Raw genomic sequence first — 23,535 nt, 5'->3', positions numbered from 1 at the left:
TAAAGCCGCTTTAGAAGTAAAGATATGACTGCCCCTGTTTCTCATTTAGGCTGGCATGGGGTGTTATTTCACAAGTATTACTGTGTAGGAATGTGGCCGAAGTTACAATGCAACGAACAGCAGGGTTTATAATGCATGGAACCCTATTATCATCATGCCAGATCTAGACCACTACAATGTGTAGCAGCCAGGAAAATGCAGCACCCATCAACTCAGCAGCGAGGTTCTACTGTGCAAAGCTTTCACTGTTACCTTGAGAGCAAAATACTTAATTTTTTTCATTTACTTGATAGCCCACAATGTCAAACTGAACTCAGTTTGCTTTTGCTTATATGTGCTGCTGAGGTGCATTGATATTTGTGTACTTCCTTTTCTTGTCAAAAAAGTATGCTCAGCCGAGAAGATGGAGAGTGCCGCGGACTGCCAGCTCCAGCTGCTTGGTGGGCAGGACACTGTGATAGGTTCTGCTAGGGATGATGGAAAGGTGATTGTGCGTGTTCTTAAGTCATATAGTGTATCAAATACCATAGTAGAGTGAGTGAATGATTCTTAATTAAATTGGGGCTGGTACATAGTGAAATGGGTACAGTTTAGAGGATGATGCTAGCTTACAGTAGAAACTTATACTAGTCCCAGTAAGTGTGCCGAAAAGGGTAGTGTGCAAAGCATAGATGTGTGGTTTCAGACAATATCATGTAAGGCACAGGTCAGCATTTCTAATTTGTCATTTTTGTACTTCATTACCTGACGATGCCATAATGGGTCTGCAGTTATTCTTGTCCTGAGGAAATTCTTAGTACACAAATAATTTTTGATCATGAGGAGGCTGCCTTGTTCTGTCAGGTATGCCTAGTTGTTGGTATGTGAAATTTATTCTCATTTCTGAAGTTTGTTTGAATTGGGGCAGAGAACATTATTTCAACTTTTGGCGGTATTTGACTCGGAATGAAGAGAAGCTAGAACTGTCAGAAGATTGTGCTATATATTTCATGTTGCACGCAAGCAATTTCTTTTTTTTCGAATTATAAGGCTAGAAATAAAAAATCTACTGATTTTGGACACTGCTCGCTGTAAAAGAGTGCATTCATGCCTACATAATTTTTATGTTTTTCAGCTGTTTGTTTTAAGTTATGAAATATTTAAAATCCCTTGATTCATTGCTGTTAATGTGTACAAATGCGAAATTCTCCACGTTTGCTGCAGGTCTATGCAGGCAGTGGGCTCTGGATGGAGCCTGGTGCCTGGCAGATGCTCCTGAGAGCACCAACAGACTCAATGTTCTGCCGCGGTGCTACTCAGGTGTATTGGACACCTGATGAGCTGAAGAGCCGCAGCGTGACTGGCGTGCTTTCAAATAAGTGCCGGTCTCTTGGCAGAACAGAGGCGAAACCGGCACTTACACCGGAAAAAGTCTTCTCTGAAAGGTGCTAGTGCTTTTTTTTCTTTGCTTTGAGTAACACCTAGGGAATCAAACTTTGCTTCAGCCAAATACAGTCGCGCTCACTTACAGAAAGCGTGATAGTCATGGAGATCCTGTTCATTGTATTCGAGGTTTGTAACAACTGCAATGTCCTTATTGCATCCAAAACTGCAAAGTCGGGCAAAAGTGACGTTTAGTTTTTGCAAGGTGTGTTATGCCCATACGTTTCTTCATGCAGGCTCTATCACAGCACTTTCAGAGATCTCCACACTGTTTGTGTGGCTCTCGCTAAGATCCGTTCTGCCAGTAACCTGATTTATCTATTTGGTTGTGAAATTAGCGTTCTCAACGACTGGTGGCAAGTCATTGTGCGCGTTCTCCGATCTTGCTGCGACAAAGATAGTGCAATTGACATATCTGCACAGAATGTATAAATAGCATTGCCCGTTGTTTCGAGTAATCTCTGTCTTTGGTTTTCATGCAAGCATCTCAATGCATCCAACAACACACAGCAGACGCGGAGTGGGTAGGCCCATGTGTCGTCAGCAATCAGAGGTTGCCAGACAAGCAGTCAGTTCGCAAAGGAAACGAAAATCGTTTTAAAGATATCTGCCGCACGGAATCAACTGAAAGTTTTGGGTATTGTAATTTAATGTGTTGGGAATTAAATGCTACAACAAGGGTATGCACGAAAGTAGGCTTCATGGCCCCTTTAATGGCGAACATTCGTTTCTGTGTTTTTACAATGAGAGTGGTAATTCTGAATCTCACTTTTGCATTTATCATGTATCTAGTTGTGTTCAAATGTGGCCTATTTTGTGTTCTATTGTGCAGCTCTGTTTCATATCTACATGGGAGTCATACCAAAGGAGCTTGCAGAGAAGAGACTGAAAGCCGTGCGCATGCACCTCTCACAGAAGCTGGGGGACGTGCAACGAAAAATTGGAGGTCATGATGTATAAATTTATTTTGCCACTTACCTATGCCGAAGCCGTCAGGCGTCCCCGCCCAGAAACGTTCGTTTCGTACCAGCATCCACCGCAGTCGACACCATTTCGTCCTGCCTGGCCACCACCGCAACGTTTCCGTCCAAGGCGGACACCGGACAACCTACCCATTTGTTATGTCTGCGGCATTCCTGGCCATGTGATGCGTCCCTGCCGCCGCCAAGTGTTGTCCCCTGCTGCCAATACTGACCCTCGAGGTTACGCCTACGCCCCTCCCCAGCCTTTTCACCGCACTTCGCCTTCTGAGACCACTGCTTCCTCCGATCTCAGGCCGTCTATTCGCCGCCGTGCTCCATCTCCGCGTCGTCGCTCGGTTTCCCCGATGCGCCGTCGTCCCTCTTCCCCTTCGGAAAACTAGTGCCCGCAGTTCCGGAGGCAAGAACTGCTTGCTCGTCACCAAGCTCAAGACCTCGACTTTCTCCGACAAATTTGATCGCGGTTTCTGTGGAGGGCACCGATGCTTTCGCGCTTGTTGACACCAGTGCTGCTGTATCTGTACTAAGTGAGAAATTGTGCCGCCAGTTACGAAAAGTGATGACTCCGCTATATGGTTTTATGCTTCGCGCCGCTAATTCGCAACTTATTGCGCCTTTGGGGGCATGTACAGCCCGAGTTACTATTCAGGACGTTCTGTATATTGTTGAATTCATCGTCTTCCCATGGCCGTCTCACGACGTCATCTTAGGCTGGGACTTTCTCTCCCAACATGACGTTGTCATCGACTGCGCTCGTTCCGAAGTCGCCCTTCTTCCCTTCGGCGACGACTCTGTGAACGCTTCCACTAACTTGTGCTCCAAGCTGACTGTGGCTGATGACGTCATGATCCCGCCGTGCTCTGCTGTGCTCGCCTCTGTTCATTGCGACTCTGGATCCAACGGCCCTGTCATCTTCATCCCATCCGACACCTCTGCTTCTCGCCACTGTCTACCCCTGCCATTCGCCGTGCTTGCAGTCTCAGCCGGCTGCAGCGCCTTGCCCCTGACGAATCCATTCCTGTGCCCCTCCACTCTTCTTCGTGGTGAATGCTTGGGATGTGTCCAGCCTTTCGCTTCCGTCGTCGCCTGGGACCCTTCTGAGGACGACTCCTGCCGCCTGCAAGTGTCTTCACTTACTTCCTCCTCACCGTCTCCTGATCCCGTTCCCGAGGCCGTCTTTGTGGGCTCAATCGACACAAATCTTTCGCCACCGGAGAAGACCCAGCTTGCGGCCCTGCTAGATAAGTTTCGGTCATCGTTTGACTTCTCTCACCACCGTTTTGGTCGCACTTCAGCTGTTACCCATCGGATCGACACTGGCGCCCATTCGCCGTTGCGCCAACGCCCATATCGCGTCTCGGCCACCGAACGCCAGGTTATCGACACCCAGGTCAATGATATGCTGCAGCGTGGCGTCATACAACCATCACACAGTCCTTGGGCTTCCCCCGTCGTCCTTGTCACCAAGAAAGACGGCTCTATCCCCTTTTGCGTTGACTACTGGCACCTCAACAAAATCACCCGAAAAGACGTCTCTCCGCTACCCCGCACCTCTACCAAGATGTAACGGCCTTTATTGACAGTTGTGAAGGCCGGTTAGAGCGGGCAAGGACAGGTCCGGTCCCGGAACAGTTCACGCTCTCGTCTCGCGCCGCGCGTCGGCTCTGCTGCTTCAGCTGCCGATCGTCGTCTTCTCATCTCGCGCCTCGCCTCGGTTCTGCTGCTCTGACTGCTGATCATCTTCCTCTTTACAGGTTTATATTTTATAATAAAGCTTTCGTTTGCCCTAAATCTGGTTGTCAGTATATATATCGTAGGGCATTACAGACCCTTTTGGCCAGCTTAATTGGAAAATATTATTAGTAGCAGGCGCTGCCTTTTTGCAACAGCTTGCGATGCACTAATCGAAGAAGCTATGTTATCATGCGCAATGTGCAGCACACATTTCTGAGTGATGAAAAAACTTATCTATGGTGCGCCATTAGGACTGGCGTCCCTCATTAGGCCTAACACTATCCCGATACCTGCAAGCAGGATCTGTGCCAACAGGCCGACGCCATTAGAACCAACAGGTCTGACACCGACAGGTCCATCACCATCAGGTCCATCACTATCAGGTCCATCACCAACAGGCCCGACAGGCCATCACCAACAGGCCCGACAGGCCATCACCAACAGGCCCGACAGGCCCATCACCAACAGGCCCAACAAGCCCAAATTACGGGTTCCTTCAGCCTTCAGACCGATAGGCTGAAGGAATTTTTGACTGGGAGTACTGTTTGCTATTGCTAGTTTTGTTCCTCTGAGAAAAATAAGACCGTATCGAAAGAATCCCTGGGTCAGACGAGACATTATTCACCTGAAACGAAAAATCAAGCGACATCGTAGGCAACACAAAAGTTCTACGGCCTGCTTTCAGGAATTAAAGCACGTACTAGTGCAAAAGTTAAAAACATCAAAGAACCAGTACTACAGAGTTACACTTCCGTCATTTTTAGCTTCTAATCCTTGCAGATTTTGGCGTCACCTCAGTCGGAGAAAGGAAGCGATAGATAAAATAAAAGTTAATGAAATTACCTTAACTGACGGTCAGAAAATCGCGGAATCTTTTAATCATTACTTTCAAAGCATTTTCACTGCGAATCCCGGCCTGCGCAACTCCTGCGCAAGACTGCGCAACTCCTTCTGACATTCCTTTTATCTCAGCAGACGGTGTCTTATCATTGCTACGTAGACTTGATATTAGGAAAGGTTGCGGAGCTGACGGTATCCCAAACACATTCTTGAGACGCTATGCTTCACCAATAGCGGAATACTTAGCCAACATGTTCGCGCACACATGTCTTACATGTCTTAGCGCACGCAAGGCTTCCCCCTCTTCCCCCCGTCAGCTGTAGAAGCAACTCGGATGTTCTAGAGAAATATTCGGCTTGGATGACTCATCCCCTCGGCGCACGCCGTGGCCGTGAGCGGTGGTGGAGGAGAGAGAGAGGCACGCGCTCGGCGTGGGCTTTCACTCTCTCCCGTTGGTCTCGCGCCGGCGAGACGCCGTGCGCGCGGCGGTTTTTCTTTGTTTCTAAAATGCGCCGAATTTTGTGACACCTACCTGACCAACGTATATGCCCCATGATAATAAGCTGCTCGAAAGATTTCGTGTCTAACCATTCATTTCATGTACGCCTTGGTTCAACGCTTCAACGGGTGAACTTCATAGAAAATTTGGTACCTCAGGGGTTTATTTTAGGCACTACACTCCATAGCCAATGAAGTCCAATGTGAATAAATTTCATACCAAAATAATTTTGATCTTCATTAACTACACCATAAGTCACGAATTTTCCCCTCTCTCTAGTGCAAAGTTTTTCTCCTAATGTTGACGTGGAGAGCTAGAAGACGGGGTTAAGATCGGCGTTAGCAGGTAGAAGCCAGCACCCACGTTTCGCCTCGATGGTTTCGAGAAACCCCGGTCGACTCAACGACGTTTGCCTCAAGTCGTACCGGATTCACCACGAGGCAAGGGCAACGTACTTTGCTGCGTCAGCGTACAGGACCCAATGGACACAAAAGCGCGCAATTCTTCGGAATCGGTCCACGTGCGTAGAGACAACAGCAGGTGAGCCTTGCCTCTCCCATTTCGCGGTAAACATGGCGGATGTCAAGGGCCCTCGTCACTGTGGTTCTTCGGCGTACCGAGCATCACGGCGGGCTGGCTGGGGACTTCCACAACCTTCGCGGATGTCCCCATAGACAAAGGACCACTTCCGTTCTTTACTCGACCTCGCATTCCGGCCTATAGCTAATGATGGATTTGACGGACATGTGTCGGCAGCCGGAGGGAGCCGTCGGAACTTCCGAGAACGTCGCATTCCGATGTTGACTTTCTTCGAAGACCGTCCTCCTCTCCCAGGCTCAACACGTGACGGGGATGCGTCCACAAGTGCGGGGGTGTGAGTTTATGCTCACGAGGGAAAGTTTCCGGCCACTCCTACCCTGGCGATGACGTCATCAACCTAGCGAAACTAGGGAAGACAGCCACTATAAATCTCGACGACGAATGCGGTCGAAGCAGTCACAATTCCTGCTCCTGACTGTTGTACATATGTAAATAAACTCAGACATATTTCGCCACCTTCTAACACCGTCGCTCAGCGGCACTCCTGTCCCTGGCCTGGAGGTGGGAACGGGCGTCATGCTGACCGTGGTTCCGTCGAGCCGCTACCCCGAACTTCGTCCTCAACGACGGGTATCCTGAGAGACCCCCCAAGCAGCACATGACATCGGTCCAATGTAGGATCTGAGTTGGCAAACGACAGCCCTGTGAAGGCCCCGCGTTGCCTCTGTTCTCCCAGCCTTGGCTCAGCCATTTTTAGAAGTTGGCAGTATTGGACCAGTTTCTCAGACGTTCTCCCAGCCTTGGCTCAGCCATTTTTAGAAGTTGGCAGTAATGGAGCAGTTTCTCAGACGTTTTCCCCGCCTTGGCTCAGCCATTTTTAGAAGTTGGTAGTATTGGACCAATTTCTCGGACGTTTCACCCGCCTTGGCTCAGCCATTTTTAGAAGTTGGCAGTATTGGACCACTTTCTCGAATGTTTCCCCTGCATTGACTTTGCCATATTTAGAAGCTGGCCAATTCCTGCAATAGGCAACGCAACTTTGAAGTGCCGACTGCTATGGAGCATCATGCAGTTGCTATTGTGACTTCTTAGTTTTCTCAATTGCGGCGATAGGCGCGATATATATATATATAGCTCGCACATTGTTAATTATTTATAAGCATATATAGTTCGGGGCGTAGATAATGATATCTTCGTAAAAACCCGCATAACCTCCTGTGAGATTTTTTAAATCTCAGTTTTTTAAACTAAAATATGCAAAGTTGCATGCATGCATGCGATTATTTGCCCCTTTAAGGTTGTGGTCTTCGTTCTGTGTAAATGTAAAAAGTCCAGTCGTGCAATGAAAGAATGCGAGTCGGAGAAACATATATGCAGCACCGATTTTCAGGCCTGAATTTCAAAAACTATAAATAGCATTTTATAAAAATAACTTCTCGATTCTAACGTTAAATCCGCTGTACCTTGATGTGCTTGGGCGTCGCAGTTAATGCGGTATACCTGCAGAACAGCACCAAAACATATGCATGGCGCAACGTGTCGAGCACTCCATTAAAGCAGGAATGGGTAAACAGTAACGTGCGTTTGCTCCATGATAGGACAGCGCTGACCATGCGCTTATATAAGAGATACATATAGCTTAAGAAAAAAACGTTACATCGTCTGCGGGAACTCGAATTGGAAGAATGCGAAGGCACTGCGCCTCCACGGTACTCGTTCTCTCCCTTTGCCTCGTATGCAGCCCATATGAGTTATATGTGTCAGTATATGTGCCTCATGTGAACACATATAGGCTTCATACGAGTTCATATGTGCCTCGTTTGACTCATATGGGCACCATATGAGCCATATGTGTCGACAAATGCGCCTCGTATCAGCACATATACTTCATACGAGTTCATGTGTCTCGCATGAACGCGTACAGGCTGCGTACGAGCTCATACGCGCCACAAATGTCACAGATGAACACATCTGCTGCATATATAGTAGTTCACGCGCTACGGAAAGGTGACTTGTATGGACTTATTACATATGTGGCATACCTTAACTGACACGCGACACTCGTGCGTACACAAGAGCTCCGATATGCACCGTATCAGCTTACATCAATCACGTGCGAAACACATAGCCGCTGGTGAGTGCCTCTTATAGAGTGGGCCTTGCTGTTTGAAACACGCGGAAAAGAAGGGATGAACAAGCGATTAACAAGTGCCCAACCAACGCATAAAAAAAACTCTTGGCCTGTTTCAAATATTTTTCTCCTTGATTCTCTGCTTGTGCCCTCCTGTTGTAAACCGCGCCTATCCAGACAGTATGACGTTAGGCGTTTCCAATGTGCTTGGACAAACGTTCAGCCAGAAGGCAAATGTTGCCTTCTGGGCTTAGTTGAGCTAATAACGCCAGGTATTTTCATGCAAGAGCTCCGACTGTAGTTAACAATATGTGCGCAATGAGAGTACTACGATCAATGGTGCAGGCGCTGTGAAAATTAAAATACATACAAATATCAGATCTTTCAATGCTTATCACAGAGCACATCAAGATCCACAATATCAGTGGAAGTGTAATCAGCTGTAGTTCAGCTCCTTATACCTTAAAAATAAACATTTGTCCTCGCACCTAACCGTCGAATTCTATAGTGGGAAGCATAGCATAAGTCTTGTCATTGAAATGTAAAGCAGTTTTTGCCAAGCCAGCAGTGAAATAGTGGGTAGTGTAGTGAGCTGTAGATCTCTAGGTCAGTGGTTCGAATCCGGATCGACGCGTTTTTTTTTTCGCGTCCGAATTTTTTTTTACTTTCTTTAGTTTACTAACTTTAATGGAAGCTATTTTATTGTTAATTGCCTTATAATTCCACCCCAGCCCTTCCCTTTCCTTTCCCAATAATTGTAAACCAGACACATATGACACATATGTGTCATATGACACATACGAGATATTCCATAATCTCGTATGAACCAGACACATATGACACATATATACGAGATTTTTCGATAGGGACGTATTAATCGCTATCGGTTAATCGTCTTCATATTGATTACGGTTATTGATTTCAATCACGCGTCTTCAGCGCGCACTTCGCTTCTGCGTCGCGTGGTTGCTTCGGACGGTAGCAAGAGTTGGGGGGTGTATCGGCTGTCACAGTCGATAGAACATGACAACACGGTTGCAGGGCAAAGGAGCCATCGTGCTTTATTGCGCGCTGGTTTTATAGCCACCACTGGAAAGAAGTGCGACCTCCTCTCCCCAGAAGCCGACTGTGTGCGCATGTCCCGTGGCTTCCGGGACGATGACTTAGCTACCGATACATCCTCCTTCGTTTGGAAAAAAAAAGAGAGAAGAGGAAAAGAGAAAAGAGAAGAAAACTCTGTTGCAAACAAATCTGAATGGTTTATGGCCCTCGCACAGACGCCTTGTTGACTTCACTTGCATTGGAAATTTAGGGCACCTGTACAAAGTCCTTGTTGTACGAGAGCCGCCGAGGTGGTGCTATTTGTCTTGTTGATCTCCTTAGTGCTGGTGCTGGCGAGGCAGTGCGCGGGGGATCCTGCGTTGGAGGCGCTGTGCCGAGCTGTGGCATGATAGTACGCGACTGCGGTGGACCAGTGCGGGCCGAGGTTGCCGAATTGTCCGAGCTGTTTTCGTCGTCGACGAAGTCCGGCAGCTCCCGCTCAAAGGGTTCACTGGTCGGTAGCAGGTGCCGCCGGTTGCGTCGCAGAACTCTTCCACCTTCGGTGAGTACGTCGTACGACCTGGGAAACCTGGACTGACGCAAGATCCGAGCTTTCGGTGACCACGTGTTCTGCCTCACCCGAACGACGTCACCTTTCTGCAGTGGAGCCAACGGCCGCTTGAGGCTTTCGGTCTGGCGATGCTTGTACACCTGGTAGTTGGCACTACAGCGCAAGTCCGGCAATGTGGTGCGAAGCTCGCGGCCTTGGAGGATCTCTGCAGGGGTTCGACCGCACTCTAGAGGTGTGGTCCTGTAAGCAAGAAGTCCCAACCAAAAATCTTGTTTAAGTTCGGTGGTTTTCTTTAGGATGCGCTTTACAATTTGCACACCCTTCTCCGCGAGACCATTTGATTGAGGGAATCGTGGACTCGAGGTGGTGTGTTTGAAATCATATCGCTTTGCAAAGGCAGCGAAGTCGTTACATGCGCACTGCGGACCATTGTCTGTGCATACCTCCATTGGTATGCCGTATCGTGCAAAAATGGAGCTAGTTGACTCTATGACGCTCCTCGCTGACAAGTCGTTAAGCAGTTCTACTTCGGGGAAGTTTGACAACGCATCGTATAAACACAAGTAGGATTTCCTACCATACTGGAAGATGTCGATGCCCACTCGGTACCAGGGCTTTTCAGGCACAGGACGCATTTTCAATGGCTCTCTTGGTTGGCTGTAGGCGTACTGCATACATACGCTACACTTCTTGACAAACGCCTCAATGTCCGAGTTCATTCCAGGCCAGAAAACTAGACGCCGTGCCCTGAGTTTGTTCTTATTAATGCCCATATGACCATGATGTATTTTTTCTAACATTTCCCGTTGTAAAGTAGTTGGTATTACAACCTTGCAGCCTTTTAGCAGGACGCCTCTAACTTCGGACAGTTCGCCCTCGCTTGACTTCAGCGGCCCTTCGATAGGAATACCATTACTTAGGCATTTTAGAACGGAGCTCAGATAAGGATCGTTCCTCGTCTCTACGGCCAGTCGCTTCCACGTGTCGTCGCTGACAAGTGAGCAAACCACACTTACGGCATGAACTTCCACGTCATCGCTCTGGATGCTCTTATCGTCCTCGGCGGGGGCCCTTGATAGCATGGTGGCGAGCAGAAGTTTTTTTCCTGGAACGAAGAATATTGTGATCTCATAACGCATCAGCCTAAGAAAAAACCGCTGCAGCCTTGGCGGCATATCGCCAACTGCTTTTTTGTGGATGGCAACTAATGGGCGGTGGTCTGTTTCCACAATAACCTGCCGGCCGTAGACGAAGTGGTGAAACTTTTCGCACCCGTATACGATAGCCAGTGCTTCCTTCTCTATTTGAGAGTACCGCTGCTGCGCGTCAGTGAGCACTTTGGAAGCATAAGCCACGGGTTTCCAGGAATCGCTATGACACTGCATTAAAGCTGCAGCAATCCCATTCTGTGATGCATCACAGGACACTTTTGTTGGTTTTTTGGGGTCAAACATTGACAGGAGCGGTTGTTCGCTCATGCTATGGCATAGCAGTTTCCATTCACTCGCATGGTTATCTGTCCATTCAAAAACTGCATCTTGTCTGATTAGGCTCCTGAGAAGAGTCGTTCTTTCCGCCAGCGTGGGTAAAAATTTTGCAAAGTAGTTTGCGACCCCCAGCATTCGCAGAACTCCCGATTTGTCAGAGGGGGCGGGCATTTCCAACATACTTTTCACTAGTGAAGGGCTCGGTTTTATACCTTCTGCACTGATAACGTCGCCCAAGAACTCAATTTCTTGAACACCAACTGTGCACTTCTCACGATTAAATGTGAGACCGGCCTGCTCAGCTGCTTGCAGAGCTGACCGAAGGCGTACGTCGTGCTCCTGCCGGGAAGTGCCCCAGACTAGTATGTCGTCGACGTACACTTTCACGCCGGGAAGAGATTCAAAAACTTCATTTAGTGTTTTCTGAAACACTTCAGATGCCGACGAAATACCGAAAGGCATCCGTAAAAAACGATATCGACCGAACGGTGTTGCAAAAGTACAAATCCTGGAGGTTTCTTCGTGCAATGGGATCTGATGGAACCCCGAGTTTGCGTCAAGTCTGGAGAACACTGTTGCGCCCGCTAGCTCGGATTCTATATCTTCTCGCCTTGGCATTTCGTAGTGTTCTCGCTTAATGCATTCGTTTATCTTTCTAGGGTCCATGCACACTCGGATATTGCCGTCTTTTTTGCGAACGATAACGAGAGGACTCACCCAGTCTGTGGCTTCTGTGACTTTTGTGATGATCCCAGCCTTTTCCATGCGTTCAAGTTCTAGCCAAAGCGGTTCTCGCAGAGCCAGAGGTACCCGTCTCGCTGTTTGGACAACAGGTGTGGCGCCTTCGCTCAGGGCCATGCGGTATTCGCGTCGAACACAGCCTGTGCCGCTGAACAGGTGTTGGTAATCGTGAATGACTTTATCAGAACTGTTCACTGTTACGTTGTGAACTTCCCGCGGCAGAAGACCCAGTTCTTCGCTTGCTTCAAGACCAAGGATTGCTTGATTTCCTTTGCGCACTACAAAAAAGTTGCAAACGCTCTTTCGGTTATTCAGCTCCACTTGAGTTCTGAGGACACCCATATGTTTGATAATGCCGCCGCCATACGATCTCAGGATCACACTACTCGGCATTAATGATGGCTTGGGATTCATCTTCCTGTAAAGACCGAAGGGCAACAGGTTAGCTTGGGATCCCGTGTCCACTTTCAACTTCACCAGCAAACTGTTCATGCATACTTCAACGGTCCATTCACGTCGACTGCTGACGCTGCTAACCGACACGTCGAGTACGTTAAAGTCTTCTTCGGATTCTTGCAGTGCGTCCACCTGATTATTTGCCTTGCAGCAGACCGCGAAATGGTTCCTTGCTTGACACTTTCTGCATGTACGTCCGAACGCTGGGCAGCTTCGCGGCGCATGAGTTCGGCCGCATTTTCTGCACTTGAATTGCTTTGATTGCGCTTTACCCAAAAACGGGCTTTCCTTTCGCACCAAGTCCACCGTTTGCTGCTGGCGCTCATTCCATATCTTTTGGTGTTCAGCTGCGCTCTCAGCGGCTTTGCAGATTCCTTCTGCTTTTTTGAGGGTGAGCTGGCTGTCTGCGAGCAACTTCTCTTGTACTTTGCTATCACTGGTGCCAAAAACTATTTGGTCTCTAATCATTGACTCCGTCAATGAGCCGAAATTGCATGAATGGGCTTGAGTCTTCAATTCACGCAAAAAATGTTCAAAGGGCTCACCGGAATCTTGCATCCGTTTCCTGAAGATATACCGCTCGTGGACTTCGTTCCGTTGGGCAGCACAGTATTCTTCAAACTTTTTCACCACCGTCGCATAGTCGAGCTTGTTCTCGCCATCCGCAAAGGTAAACGTGTTGTAGATTGCGATGTCTTCCTCACCTGCGATGCTCAAGAGCAGCGCGGCCTTCGCAGACTCTGGTCGAGGTTTTTCGGTTGGCTCCGATGCAGTCAAGAAGAGCTCAAACTTCTGTTTAAAGAGCTCCCAGTGCTTGCTGATGTCCCCTGTCACACGCAGCGGCTCCAGTGGCTTTAGGAATTCCATCTTGTTGGTCGGTGGCATCCCACTTCTGACACCATGTATCGGCTGTCACAGTCGATAGAACATGACAACACGGTTGCAGGGCAAAGGAGCCATCGTGCTTTATTGCGCGCTGGTTTTATAGCCACCACTGGAAAGAAGGGCGACCTCCTCTCCCCAGAAGCCGACTGTGTGCGCATGTCCCGTGGCTTCCGGGACGATGACTTAGCTACCGATACAGGGGGTGCGTACGTCGACTGATGTTTCGGAGTGCGATCGTTTCCTGCCGCCTTGATCCAAGCTTGAAGACGTAGATGCGACCGGCCGTTGTGAAATACCGAGATCTTGCAAGATCTCACGGTATTCTTTTTCAACGATACGGTACTTGCGTTGCTTTGCATTCATGGCGAAATGCAGCAGCTTTGCGGTGAAAGACGGGAACCGCAACAGCCGCACAAAGGGACAGTAGACAGGCAGTACGACCAACACCTCCACTCCACAAAAGAAAAACAAGCGCGAGCACTCGCGGTACAGTGCCACTGTACTCGCGGCATGACTCGCGGGCAGGGTTGCCGTTGGGAACATTTTAAAAGGAGCCAAAACTTGAGCTGAAAGTAGTCAAAAGTAGCCATGCCATTCCATCTTAGCTTTATACGCTGTCGCGTAAAATAAGATGTTTTGCTCATTAATAAATTGAAGTGTAAAAAAATTGATAAAAATTATTCTTGGCGGTGTTGTCAACACTAAGCTTCAAAGAAATTTTCCGAAACTAAACGTGTATTTATCCACCGCTTTACGCATAAACGTAGGCATCCGCTCTCGCTCCCACGTGCGTTCCAAGCCAATCCCAATCCATAGCTTGTGGTCATTTCGTTTGGACGTTTGGCAGCAAAGCGCGCGCTTGTGAATTTTTATTTCTTCAAGCTTTTTCAAGTTTGGTGGCGGCACGCGTGAGTCACCGAGGGGAACCAGAAGGCACTGCTTGCGTAAGTATACATTCTGTCCTTTTTTCCCTTTCATGTTAGTTGTCAGCTAATATTTACTTGTGAACTTGTCAAGAGTGAGGACAATGAGCACGCCTCGTGTGTCGCCCCTTTATCTAACTTGTCTGTAGGCATCTGTCAGCAGTTGTCTTTTGATTAAATCAGCGGCGCATTGCAAGGTGTAACTGCGTGTAAGGGTTGGGGTAATATGAAGTAACACACGTACACGAAGGGAAGCGCTTCTAAATGTCGTGTGTGTTTGTGTGTTCCTTCATCAGGGTGAACGCACTATCCCGGCAAATCTTGTTGGCGCATTGCTTCTGAGAGGGTTTGTTTCTCACGGCACATCGTACATTTATGTACGTGTATAGATATTATGATCATGATCGCAATGACAGTCGTCACGTGGTTACGGCGCTCGGCTGCTGACTCGAAATACGCGGGTTCGATCCCTGCTGCGGCGGTCGAATTTCGATGGAGGCGAAATTCTAGAGGCCCGTGTACTGTGCGCGATATCGGTGCACTCTAAATAACCCCAGGTGGTCTAAATTTCCAGAGCCGTTCTCTGCGGCGCCCCCCGTGACCAACCAGTTGCCACGTGCGATGCAGTTGAGTGTTTTTCATCGCCAATTTTTGCTTTTGTGAGGCTAATCGCTTGGTTCAGGCATGCATGTCAGACGTCATAGAGTCGCAGCCTGCATGCCTTGTGCTTGATTGACAAATGCTTCCATGGCAGTGTTGACATTGTTGCGTTGCGAGTCTCCGTGCGATGAGAGAAATGTGACAAGAACAGGATGAATGAACACAATTCTTCTGTACTGCCAGAAGTAATGCTGCTCCTGCCAGTGATCGGTTACAGAAAAAAAATTGAGAGTACTTTTTATTTATGTGTGTCCCTTCCCGCTACTGAGAGCCTTGTATTACAAAGTCTAGATCAGTGTGACTCTACATATAGCGAGTGCTAGTTTCGAGCTCGCTAATTGAACGCGCTTGTTTTCTCTCTTCCTCATTTGGTCAATCTTGTGTTTTACTGGTTTCTTTTTTCATCACTATGCTCCTGGTAGACTGCACTCAGTTTGATGTTCAATGCAGTGAAGTTGCACGCCACTATTGCTGGCTGTTATTTGGTTCACATCACAGCAGGCACAGAAATATTGTTTAAATAATCCCAAATTGCAGGCGCTCGTGACACTTGTAACTCTCAACTCATGAAAGTTCAGAAGTGCGTTGCAAAGTACAACGAGATGGTTGTAAGAGTACCTGTCAGTTGTCATGGTAGTGTGAAGTTTTCGGCACCCAAACAGGCAAGTGCCAGTAGAGTATGGCACAGACAGTGTCTGGTAAAAATCCTTGTTTCCCCATTAATCTTTTGTCGTGTTTCCTCTGTGCAGCATGTCAAAACCATTCGCTGTGGTGAAGTTTCCTCTTGAGGATGACTGCCTTGCAGTCATTCCTGTCGGATGGCTCACAGAGACAAAATTAAGAGTGCTACTGGCCTGTGGCTAGGAGCTCGGAGGTGACGCGGCTCGCAAAAGCTGAGGCCAGGCCAGCTCTCGGATGGGAGTGGATGCTTTGCCCAGTGGTTGTCGTTACCACTTGCCGTAAGTAGTCTTATTGCAGACATAATGATGGTAGCTTCATCAGCGATTGTAAAGGCCTCTTTGCTAGATTCTCTGAGTCTGCACCTCTGCATGGCTAAATTACGACTAAGAAGTCATGTTGATAGCCACCGCTTAGCCAGCTGTCAAAAAGAGGAGCAGAATGAACTGTTAGCTATTGCACTTGTAAGCTGATGAACTACTTCTGAAACTCATTAGTGCCTTGTTATTGAAGACCTGTAGTTCCCAGAATTAGTGCTGCACTCAGGATGCTTAATAATATTTAGTACAGAAAGGTTTAGTATGGTAATTTTTTTTTTGCATTATGAAACATTGTTTTGGCACACAAAAAGCACAGACGAGGAAAGAGCACACAATACAAGTGCCAGACATCAATTGATGCTTTGCGTTGTGTGCTCTTTCCTCATCCATGTTTGTTGTGCACTGAGACAGTGTTTCATAATGCAAATTCAGAACCAACTCATCCAGCTGTTTACATTTAGTTCAGTTTGAATTGTAAGCCTGCCGCAGTGGCTGAGTGGTCCATGCTGCTGAGCCGAGGGCCCAGGTTACATCCTGTCTGTGGTGAAATGGAGCAGTGCAGAATGCGCTTGTGCTCTGTAATATCAGTGCATGTTAAACAACCCCATGTGGTCTAAATTAATCTGGAGTCTTCCGCTACGTCATTCTTCATAGCTTAAAGCTGTTAAATCCTAGAAATCAGAATCACACTTTTAATTGCAAATAAAACAATGCCTCTGCCACATGAGTGTTTCACAGGCTTTCAAACTGATGGTCTGTTGGCCTGAGTGCTGCTATACAGGCAGCTGAACGGGCATCAAGTCAGCAAAGCAGCCCAGAACAGCGTTTACATGCAGTAGTGCTGTGCACTCTCAGATGGCAGTGTTGTGGTTAGGTGCTGAGGAATGAAGCCACAGCAGTATTATTAGTGAAATTGGAAAAAAAATCCCGGTGCACTTGAAGGGGCTATGACAGGGTCATTCGACATATTGGTAAATTGGTTTTTGAGGAAAGGCAGTTTTGCGCTTTTGGGAATAATATGAAAGTCTGATTCCACTCCTGGAAGTATTAGTACGTGGGGCGCTTTATTTTAAAAAAAAATGCGATAGAAATCGTGATCGGGAAGCTGTTCCCACTGAGAGTGGCCACCATATTGAACTGCTCATGTGATGTCACAATAGATGGCAGAGCGTTATCTGCAATGCAGGCTACACTGTCAAAGGACATGTCTCCTTCCTTTTGTGCATAAATGAAGTAGTGGTCCTCCCTCATGCGGGAGTGTCATGAATGTGTTACTCTGCTAAAATGATAAACTTAATGTATGCTTCTATTGGCATAGTTAAGGCATGGTTGCACTCGGTGGGCTGGGCGGTATAGGCCTTAGCTGATTGATGCACCAATCTTTCATATTATACCGGTGACGATATCAGCGCAACCAGTGATCGCCTAAAGCCTGCGACCGATGAAACCAACTGGCGGATGGTCACTCGATCTGTCTTCGGCAGACCAGAGGCTGAGCCGAAGCTTCACATTCAATGAGGCAATGACCTGAATAGGTGCACTTGTCTGTACCTGAAACAAAACAAGCGGCTATACTTTATATGTTCATACTTCAACACTGATCAGCTATCAGCTTTGTCAGAAATTTCAGCCAACACCGGCCCGCTGGCCCGTTCCCGCGATGAGTATGCCTAGCGAGTCTGCAGGTTTCAGGCCTGCAATTTCAGCTATAGTGGAGAGCACATTCACAATTTTTGGCAGTCGCATGTGGCCGTCTAGTATGGTTCCTGCAATACTACCCCAAATCGACGACAGCTTACATCACAGGACGCATACACATTGAGCAAGTAGCGACAATGTGACTTTGTCTGGTGATTAATGCTGAAGGCAGCCGGCAGCTGTCGGTGCTGCTTGTGGGCAACAAATTTGGAGCCTTTATTTAATGCAAATGGTCACCAAGCATGCTTCTGGATTAAACAATTTAAAATTAAGTACTGGTCATATCGAATAAAGCATGTACATGTAATTAGCGGGAAGTGGAGATCCTCTAATATTCCAATGTTGGAAGTCACGTCCTTGACGCTTCTTGCAGCACTGTTACAGTGTGTGAACAAATAAAGCTACAACTGGTGAGAAACAGAAGAGAACATTTTTGGTAATGTGAACTTACCTAGCGTCTCATCCTGTACAAATGAGCAATATACAGCCACTTGTACACTAGCTTTGTAAACAAACACACTGGGGTGTACATACTTGCAATTTACGAATCGATGCATTCCTGCAGGAATCTTGAAGCACTCATTAATTGTATACACGAGTGATTTGCTTAACAAGCACTGAGAAAAGCGAGTGGAACCTCGGGATCCTGTCACTGCCGCACAATCGGCTGTGGGTGAAGTGAAATGGAGACAGCAGTGGCTGTTGGTCGGTGTGGGCAGTGAAGCTTTTGGATCACTTCGGGGTCTACCGTGGCAGGACTGGGGTGGCAGCGCCGCGTGCTTTCGTGTGCCGGCCATCATTTGCCATGCTCTGGTAATGGTCACACTGACCATGGTTTTACAAAAGGGCTTTTCCAGCCGAAAAAAATTAGTGTGTTTGACTAACATGTGCGCACACACATGCAGCTTCTCGAGCATCGGCACAGAAACAGCCTTATTTGGGATCGTAGGAGGTTTTGAGTTATTATTGCAGGTCAGTTGCCTTGTCTTGAAAGGCACTGCCGTTTTAGGTGATTTGCTGTCGCAGTTTGTAGTGCTCTGGGAATACTAATACCGCTGGTGTTTCAGTCTTCTGCAATGCCGAGTATGAAAGTAATGCACTTTAAACCAGACTGACACAATCTTTAAATCATTGTAGAAGCTAAAGTTTGGTACTTTCATTAAAATTTGGGAGGGTAATCTTTGTTCACGTTTTTATACTGTGAACATATCATGCATCAGAGCATGCTTTGGTGCTGCTCGAAACAATGCTAACAACCTTGTACAATGCTCGAGGGCCCTTGAAATCTTGCTAAAGAGTTCCACACTGCTTTGACTCGATAGACTATATACTCAATGGCCATTAAAACTGCCTCTGTAGCTCAGCGTGAGGTGATAGACTATCAGCTTGAGAGCCTTCGAAATGCCCGTCTGACAGGGATGTAAGATGCCTGTGTCATTGCCACACTGTACCTTGGCCTTATATATGCTGTTTGCTACCTGGAAATTACAAATGCCAGAAAGCAAGCATATTTAAACTACGTGCATAATGGCGTGACTTGCAGTGTGACCTGGTTGTCCTGAAATGTGCCAAATAATTGGTTGGAATATAAAACACAGTAAACTGCGATATAAAATGAGCTGGAGCATTTCCTTGTCTATTCTAACAATCAGGCTGCTCTAAGATGTTCATCCTGAAATACCAGCATGATACACTCACATTATTTTTTTGTGTGTGTGTAGTGTGGTGTCAATGGATCCCAGCAATGTGAGAAATGTTGCTTTATTTCATATGAAGTAGAATTTTCATGTAGATTGCTCAAGAGTTTGGTTTTTGATTTGTAATTTTTCATTTTCATTTATTGGTTTTCTTTGGCCAGTACAGAGACTGCAAACAAGGGAGAGCAAGCTAAAGGCGCCTAGTAGCGCCTGACAGAGGCCTGCCCTCCCCATGTAAAAAACAAAAAAACAAAGTGGCACTTGGCAATGGTACAAAGTTTCCATAAGTAACAGAAACTAGAAAAACAGCGGATATATTGACAACGAAACAGAGATCAGGCAAGCATAGAGCTAAGCACAACAAAACTAAGATCAAAACATAACAGACAAAAACTGATTAGGTAAAAACACACCACAACTAGCTATAACAAAAATATTCATGAACAGTTTTCCTAAATCTGACCTCGGACATATTTTGTAGTGACAATTCTGTTAAATATGGATAGGTGTTTAATGTATGAGGAATTATGTGAGTTAGTTTTTGGAACCCATAGTTTGTACGGGATTTTGATGCATGGTATTGAGGGTGCCTAAGACTGTATGCTGTTTGGGCAATTAAATATGTGCTCTCGAAAGTCTGCCAGTTTCCTTTCATAAGGTATCTGATATAAACAGCAAGCTTCTTGTGGTAAGCGGCCGTGATGGTTAGCAGTCTATGGTTGAGGAAGGAAGGACCTGTGCTCTCACTGTAATGTAAGTTATCAATCGCTCGTACAGCTCTTTTTTGTAAAGTAAGTACTTTCACAAGACTGGTTGAGGTAGTCGTTCCCCAGATCAACAAACAATATTGTACATGCGAAAAGACTAGAGAGAAATAAATTTGTAGTTTGAATTTTCGAGGCAGTATTGTGCGAAATTTATTTAGGATACCAACAGAGCGAGCCATTTTAGTGCTAACGTAGTTTACATGATCTGTCCAGAGTAAATGTTCTTCAAAAATGACTCCAAGGAACATTGTAGAGCTGACACGAGTTATAGGAGCTTGCTCGAAGTGAATTTGGAAGTTGTTCGGAACTTCCTTATTTTTGGCTCTAAACAGTATGTACTTTGTTTTCCTGACATTAAGTTCTAACCTATTTAATTTTAACCAAACAGACAATTGGGATAACCAACTATTGGAGGCTGCTTGCAAAATATTACTATCTTGCCCTGAAAAAAATACGTTAGTATCGTCTGCATAGATTATAATGTTGTCTGCTGGACGAAGGTTGACGATATCATTAATATATAATAAGAACAACGTTGGTCCTAGAACGGAGCCCTGTGGCACACCAGACACAATCTGACCGATCCCAGATGAAATAACGTTAATGATAGTTGTTTGAGATCGGTTGTCAAGGTAGCTAGCAAATAAGGTTAAAGGAACGCCGCGTATTCCATAACACTGCATTTTTTCAAGCAATATCTTATGGTTAACCGAGTCAAACGCTTTCCTCATATCAAGAAATATGCCAACTGTTAGCAGTTTATTTTCTATGTTTTCAATTAGCTTTTCTTTGATTAAGGCGGCCTCAGTTGTTTTGTTTTTTTGAAATCCGTACTGTTGCTTGGAGATGACATGGTTTTTGTCGAGATATTGAGAATGTGTGCAAGATCATACAAGAGCGCCGAAAAAGAGGTGCGGCGCTACGAGTTCACTTCAGCCCTAGAAAGCTCGGCAGTTTCTGGTAATTGAAATTCTCATATTTCTTTATTGATGAGAAATTATTTTGCATACTCAACAAGACGTTCATGTGCAATTATTTTTTAGGAAATGAGGGCCACAACGATGCTGTACAGCTGCCGTCACCACGTACGACATGAATTCTCATTTGTTAAGCCGCCGCGGTGGCTCAGTGGTTACGGCGCTCGGCTGCTGACCCGAAAGACGCGGGTTCGATCCCGGCCAAGGCGGTCGAATTTTGATGGAGGCGAAATTCTAGAGGCCCGTGTACTGTGCGATGTCAGTGCACGTTGAAGAACCCCAGGTGGTCGAAATTTCCGGAGCCCTTCACTACGGCGTCCCTCATAGCCTGAGTCGTCTTTGGATGTTAACCGCCTTAAAACTAAAACACCATTTCTCATTTCTATTTAATGTAAGGTCGACATTGTGTTAGTTTTGATTGAGGATTTATGGTAGTATGCTTGCAAAATCTGGGAAAAAAAACTCCACCGTAGCTAATTGCACTTGCAGAGAAATAGAACGTGCTCAGACTTGGCATCAGCTTTTTACATTTGCCATGCTCTCAGATCAGCAGTGAATCTGCCAGTAACCATTTCGTGGCAAACTCTCTTACCCACGTTAACAGTACTGCGAACAGGTTTCTATTCACATGACATATATTCCGCTCTCTGTTTTTGGTTTCGCCATGACAGTTTCTTTTGTGTCTAAATGTACCGTATTTTCCGGTGTATAAGACGCACCCGCCATATATGCAGGCTGTAATTGAAAAAGTTGCTATATAAGACGCACCCTTATATAAGACGCACCCCAGTTTACCCAGTTGGGCTAGTGAGGATCAATTAAACACGCTTGCGCAACCATCACGAAATTCACCGTACTTGTGAGAAATTCTTAAGCAACGCTAAGTGGTCGAAAAAGGCAACACTCACGCCATTCCTGCCCACGTTTTAGAAAAAAGAAAGAAAAACGAAAAAACTCGCCCATATGTCCATAAGAACATTTTATTTCTACTTAAAACCTTGGAAGTCTTCACCTTTGGATGCGCTATCAAAAAGTTCGCCCATTTCTGGTGGCAACGCGACTGAAATATTCTCTTCGCACTACGTACATGGAGCAAACAAAGTGGGAAAGGGTGGCTAAAATAAGAACGCCGGGTTGTCCTGGCTTGTCTTCACAATGGTGAGAAGCGTGATTGTTGTCATCTTTTGGCATTTCACATTACTTTTGCTTGGGGCCTCCGAAACGGTGGTGTGTTTGTGATCACGGAAGTCTTCATCCCCGTCGTTTCATGATAAAGTTCACCTAAAAAAAGTTGCGCACGGTGGTCCCGTATTGAAGTATTAACCGTGTTAGAACCGTATCATTGCTAGTGATATTTTTTCGGTAAAAAAAGCTTGAAAATGAACCTGAGTAATTTCTGAACTCTAAAAAAAACGAAAAATTCGCATATAAGACGCACCCTTGTATAGGACGCACCAGCAAGATTTTTGAAAAAAAGCCGCGTCTTATACACCGGAAAATACGGTACCAATGCACCATGCTGGTGCATGAGAAATGTAATTATTGAAGTACTATAGACACATATTTAAAAAATTGAAAACTGATTTTTCAGGAAAGAAAGTGGTGCAGTAATTCTCTCGCATTTCGGTGGACATTCATAAGGGAAGGGATAAAGGAGGGAGTGTGAGAAGAAAGGAAGAAAGAGGTGCCGCAGCGCCCTGGGGTAACTTCAGCCGACTGGGGATCTTTAACATGTACTGACATCACACAGCACACGGGCGCCTTTTGCATTTCGCCTCCATCGAAACGCGCCGCCGCAGTCGGATCACAACGTTCTTTTATGTGTCATAGGTATCTGCATGATGTGACATTGTTTGTCACGTCAACTACTTGTCATGGAGGTGTCGGTTTTGGTGGGTTTTGAATTATGAAGTCTTTGTACAGCCTGTGATTGAAACCAAATTAAAATATCTTTTCGGCCAAAGGAAGTGTTACTATTGCCTGGGGGGCATCTCTATATAACCAGGAATTTGTTTCTGAACTTTGTAATTTTGTGTCTATTGTGTTTTAAGATCACCTGTATGCAAAACAGCCTGGCCATGCAACTGTTCTGTCCCTTCTCCAAAAATATCCTGAAGTAGCATTTCTGCATTCAATTAGGATAGAAATGTGACATTGTGGTTGTACACAGTAGTGTGTTCTGTACTTCCTGGATTGCCATCAATGACACATGTTCATCTTCAGCCCCACTGAATCACGCTGGGGAGAGCGTGAGCAAAAACAGTGCGCCACCCAGCGAGCTGGAGGAGTCGACAGCTGGGACTGTTGATGGTGAGATTTTCACTTTGTTTACTTTTGTGCAGAAAGAGAAATGCAAGCCAAACATGGGGACACAGTGAGAGGACAGAACAAATGCTGCTTGTCCCGTCTTTTCACTATGTTCCTTTCTTTTAATTACACTCCTATTTTGTCTAGTATCAAGTGACACGACAAGATGTAGAAGCTAGAT

At 46.4% G+C, this 23,535-nt stretch overlaps 2 protein-coding genes across 2 annotated transcripts; one reads left to right on the top strand and one right to left on the bottom strand.

Moving 5' to 3' along the window:
• Nucleotides 1-403: 403 nt before the first annotated feature.
• On the top strand, nucleotides 404-6,353 carry LOC149338110 (BEN domain-containing protein 5-like). Its single transcript, XM_089550102.1, has 4 exons — nucleotides 404-484; nucleotides 1,204-1,424; nucleotides 2,255-2,316; nucleotides 6,310-6,353. Exons 1-4 carry the CDS (start codon nucleotides 404-406, stop codon nucleotides 6,351-6,353), a joined length of 408 nt encoding a protein of 135 aa, XP_089406228.1.
• A 3,061-nt stretch (nucleotides 6,354-9,414) lies between these two features.
• Nucleotides 9,415-10,832, bottom strand: LOC149338109 (uncharacterized). Its single transcript, XM_089547500.1, has 2 exons — nucleotides 10,775-10,832; nucleotides 9,415-9,998 (listed from the first exon to the last, which is right to left on the bottom strand). The coding sequence occupies exons 1-2, from the start codon at nucleotides 10,792-10,794 to the stop codon at nucleotides 9,455-9,457; spliced, it is 564 nt and encodes a 187-aa protein (XP_089403626.1). The 5' UTR covers nucleotides 10,795-10,832; the 3' UTR covers nucleotides 9,415-9,454.
• Nucleotides 10,833-23,535: the final 12,703 nt, after the last annotated feature.

Source organism: Amblyomma mixtum, chromosome 6 (assembly GCF_055824585.1).
Source record: "Amblyomma mixtum isolate Tamu chromosome 6, ASM5582458v1, whole genome shotgun sequence".
NCBI classification, from domain to species: domain Eukaryota; kingdom Metazoa; phylum Arthropoda; class Arachnida; order Ixodida; family Ixodidae; genus Amblyomma; species Amblyomma mixtum.
This window is presented reverse-complemented; position numbering and strand designations above follow the sequence as displayed.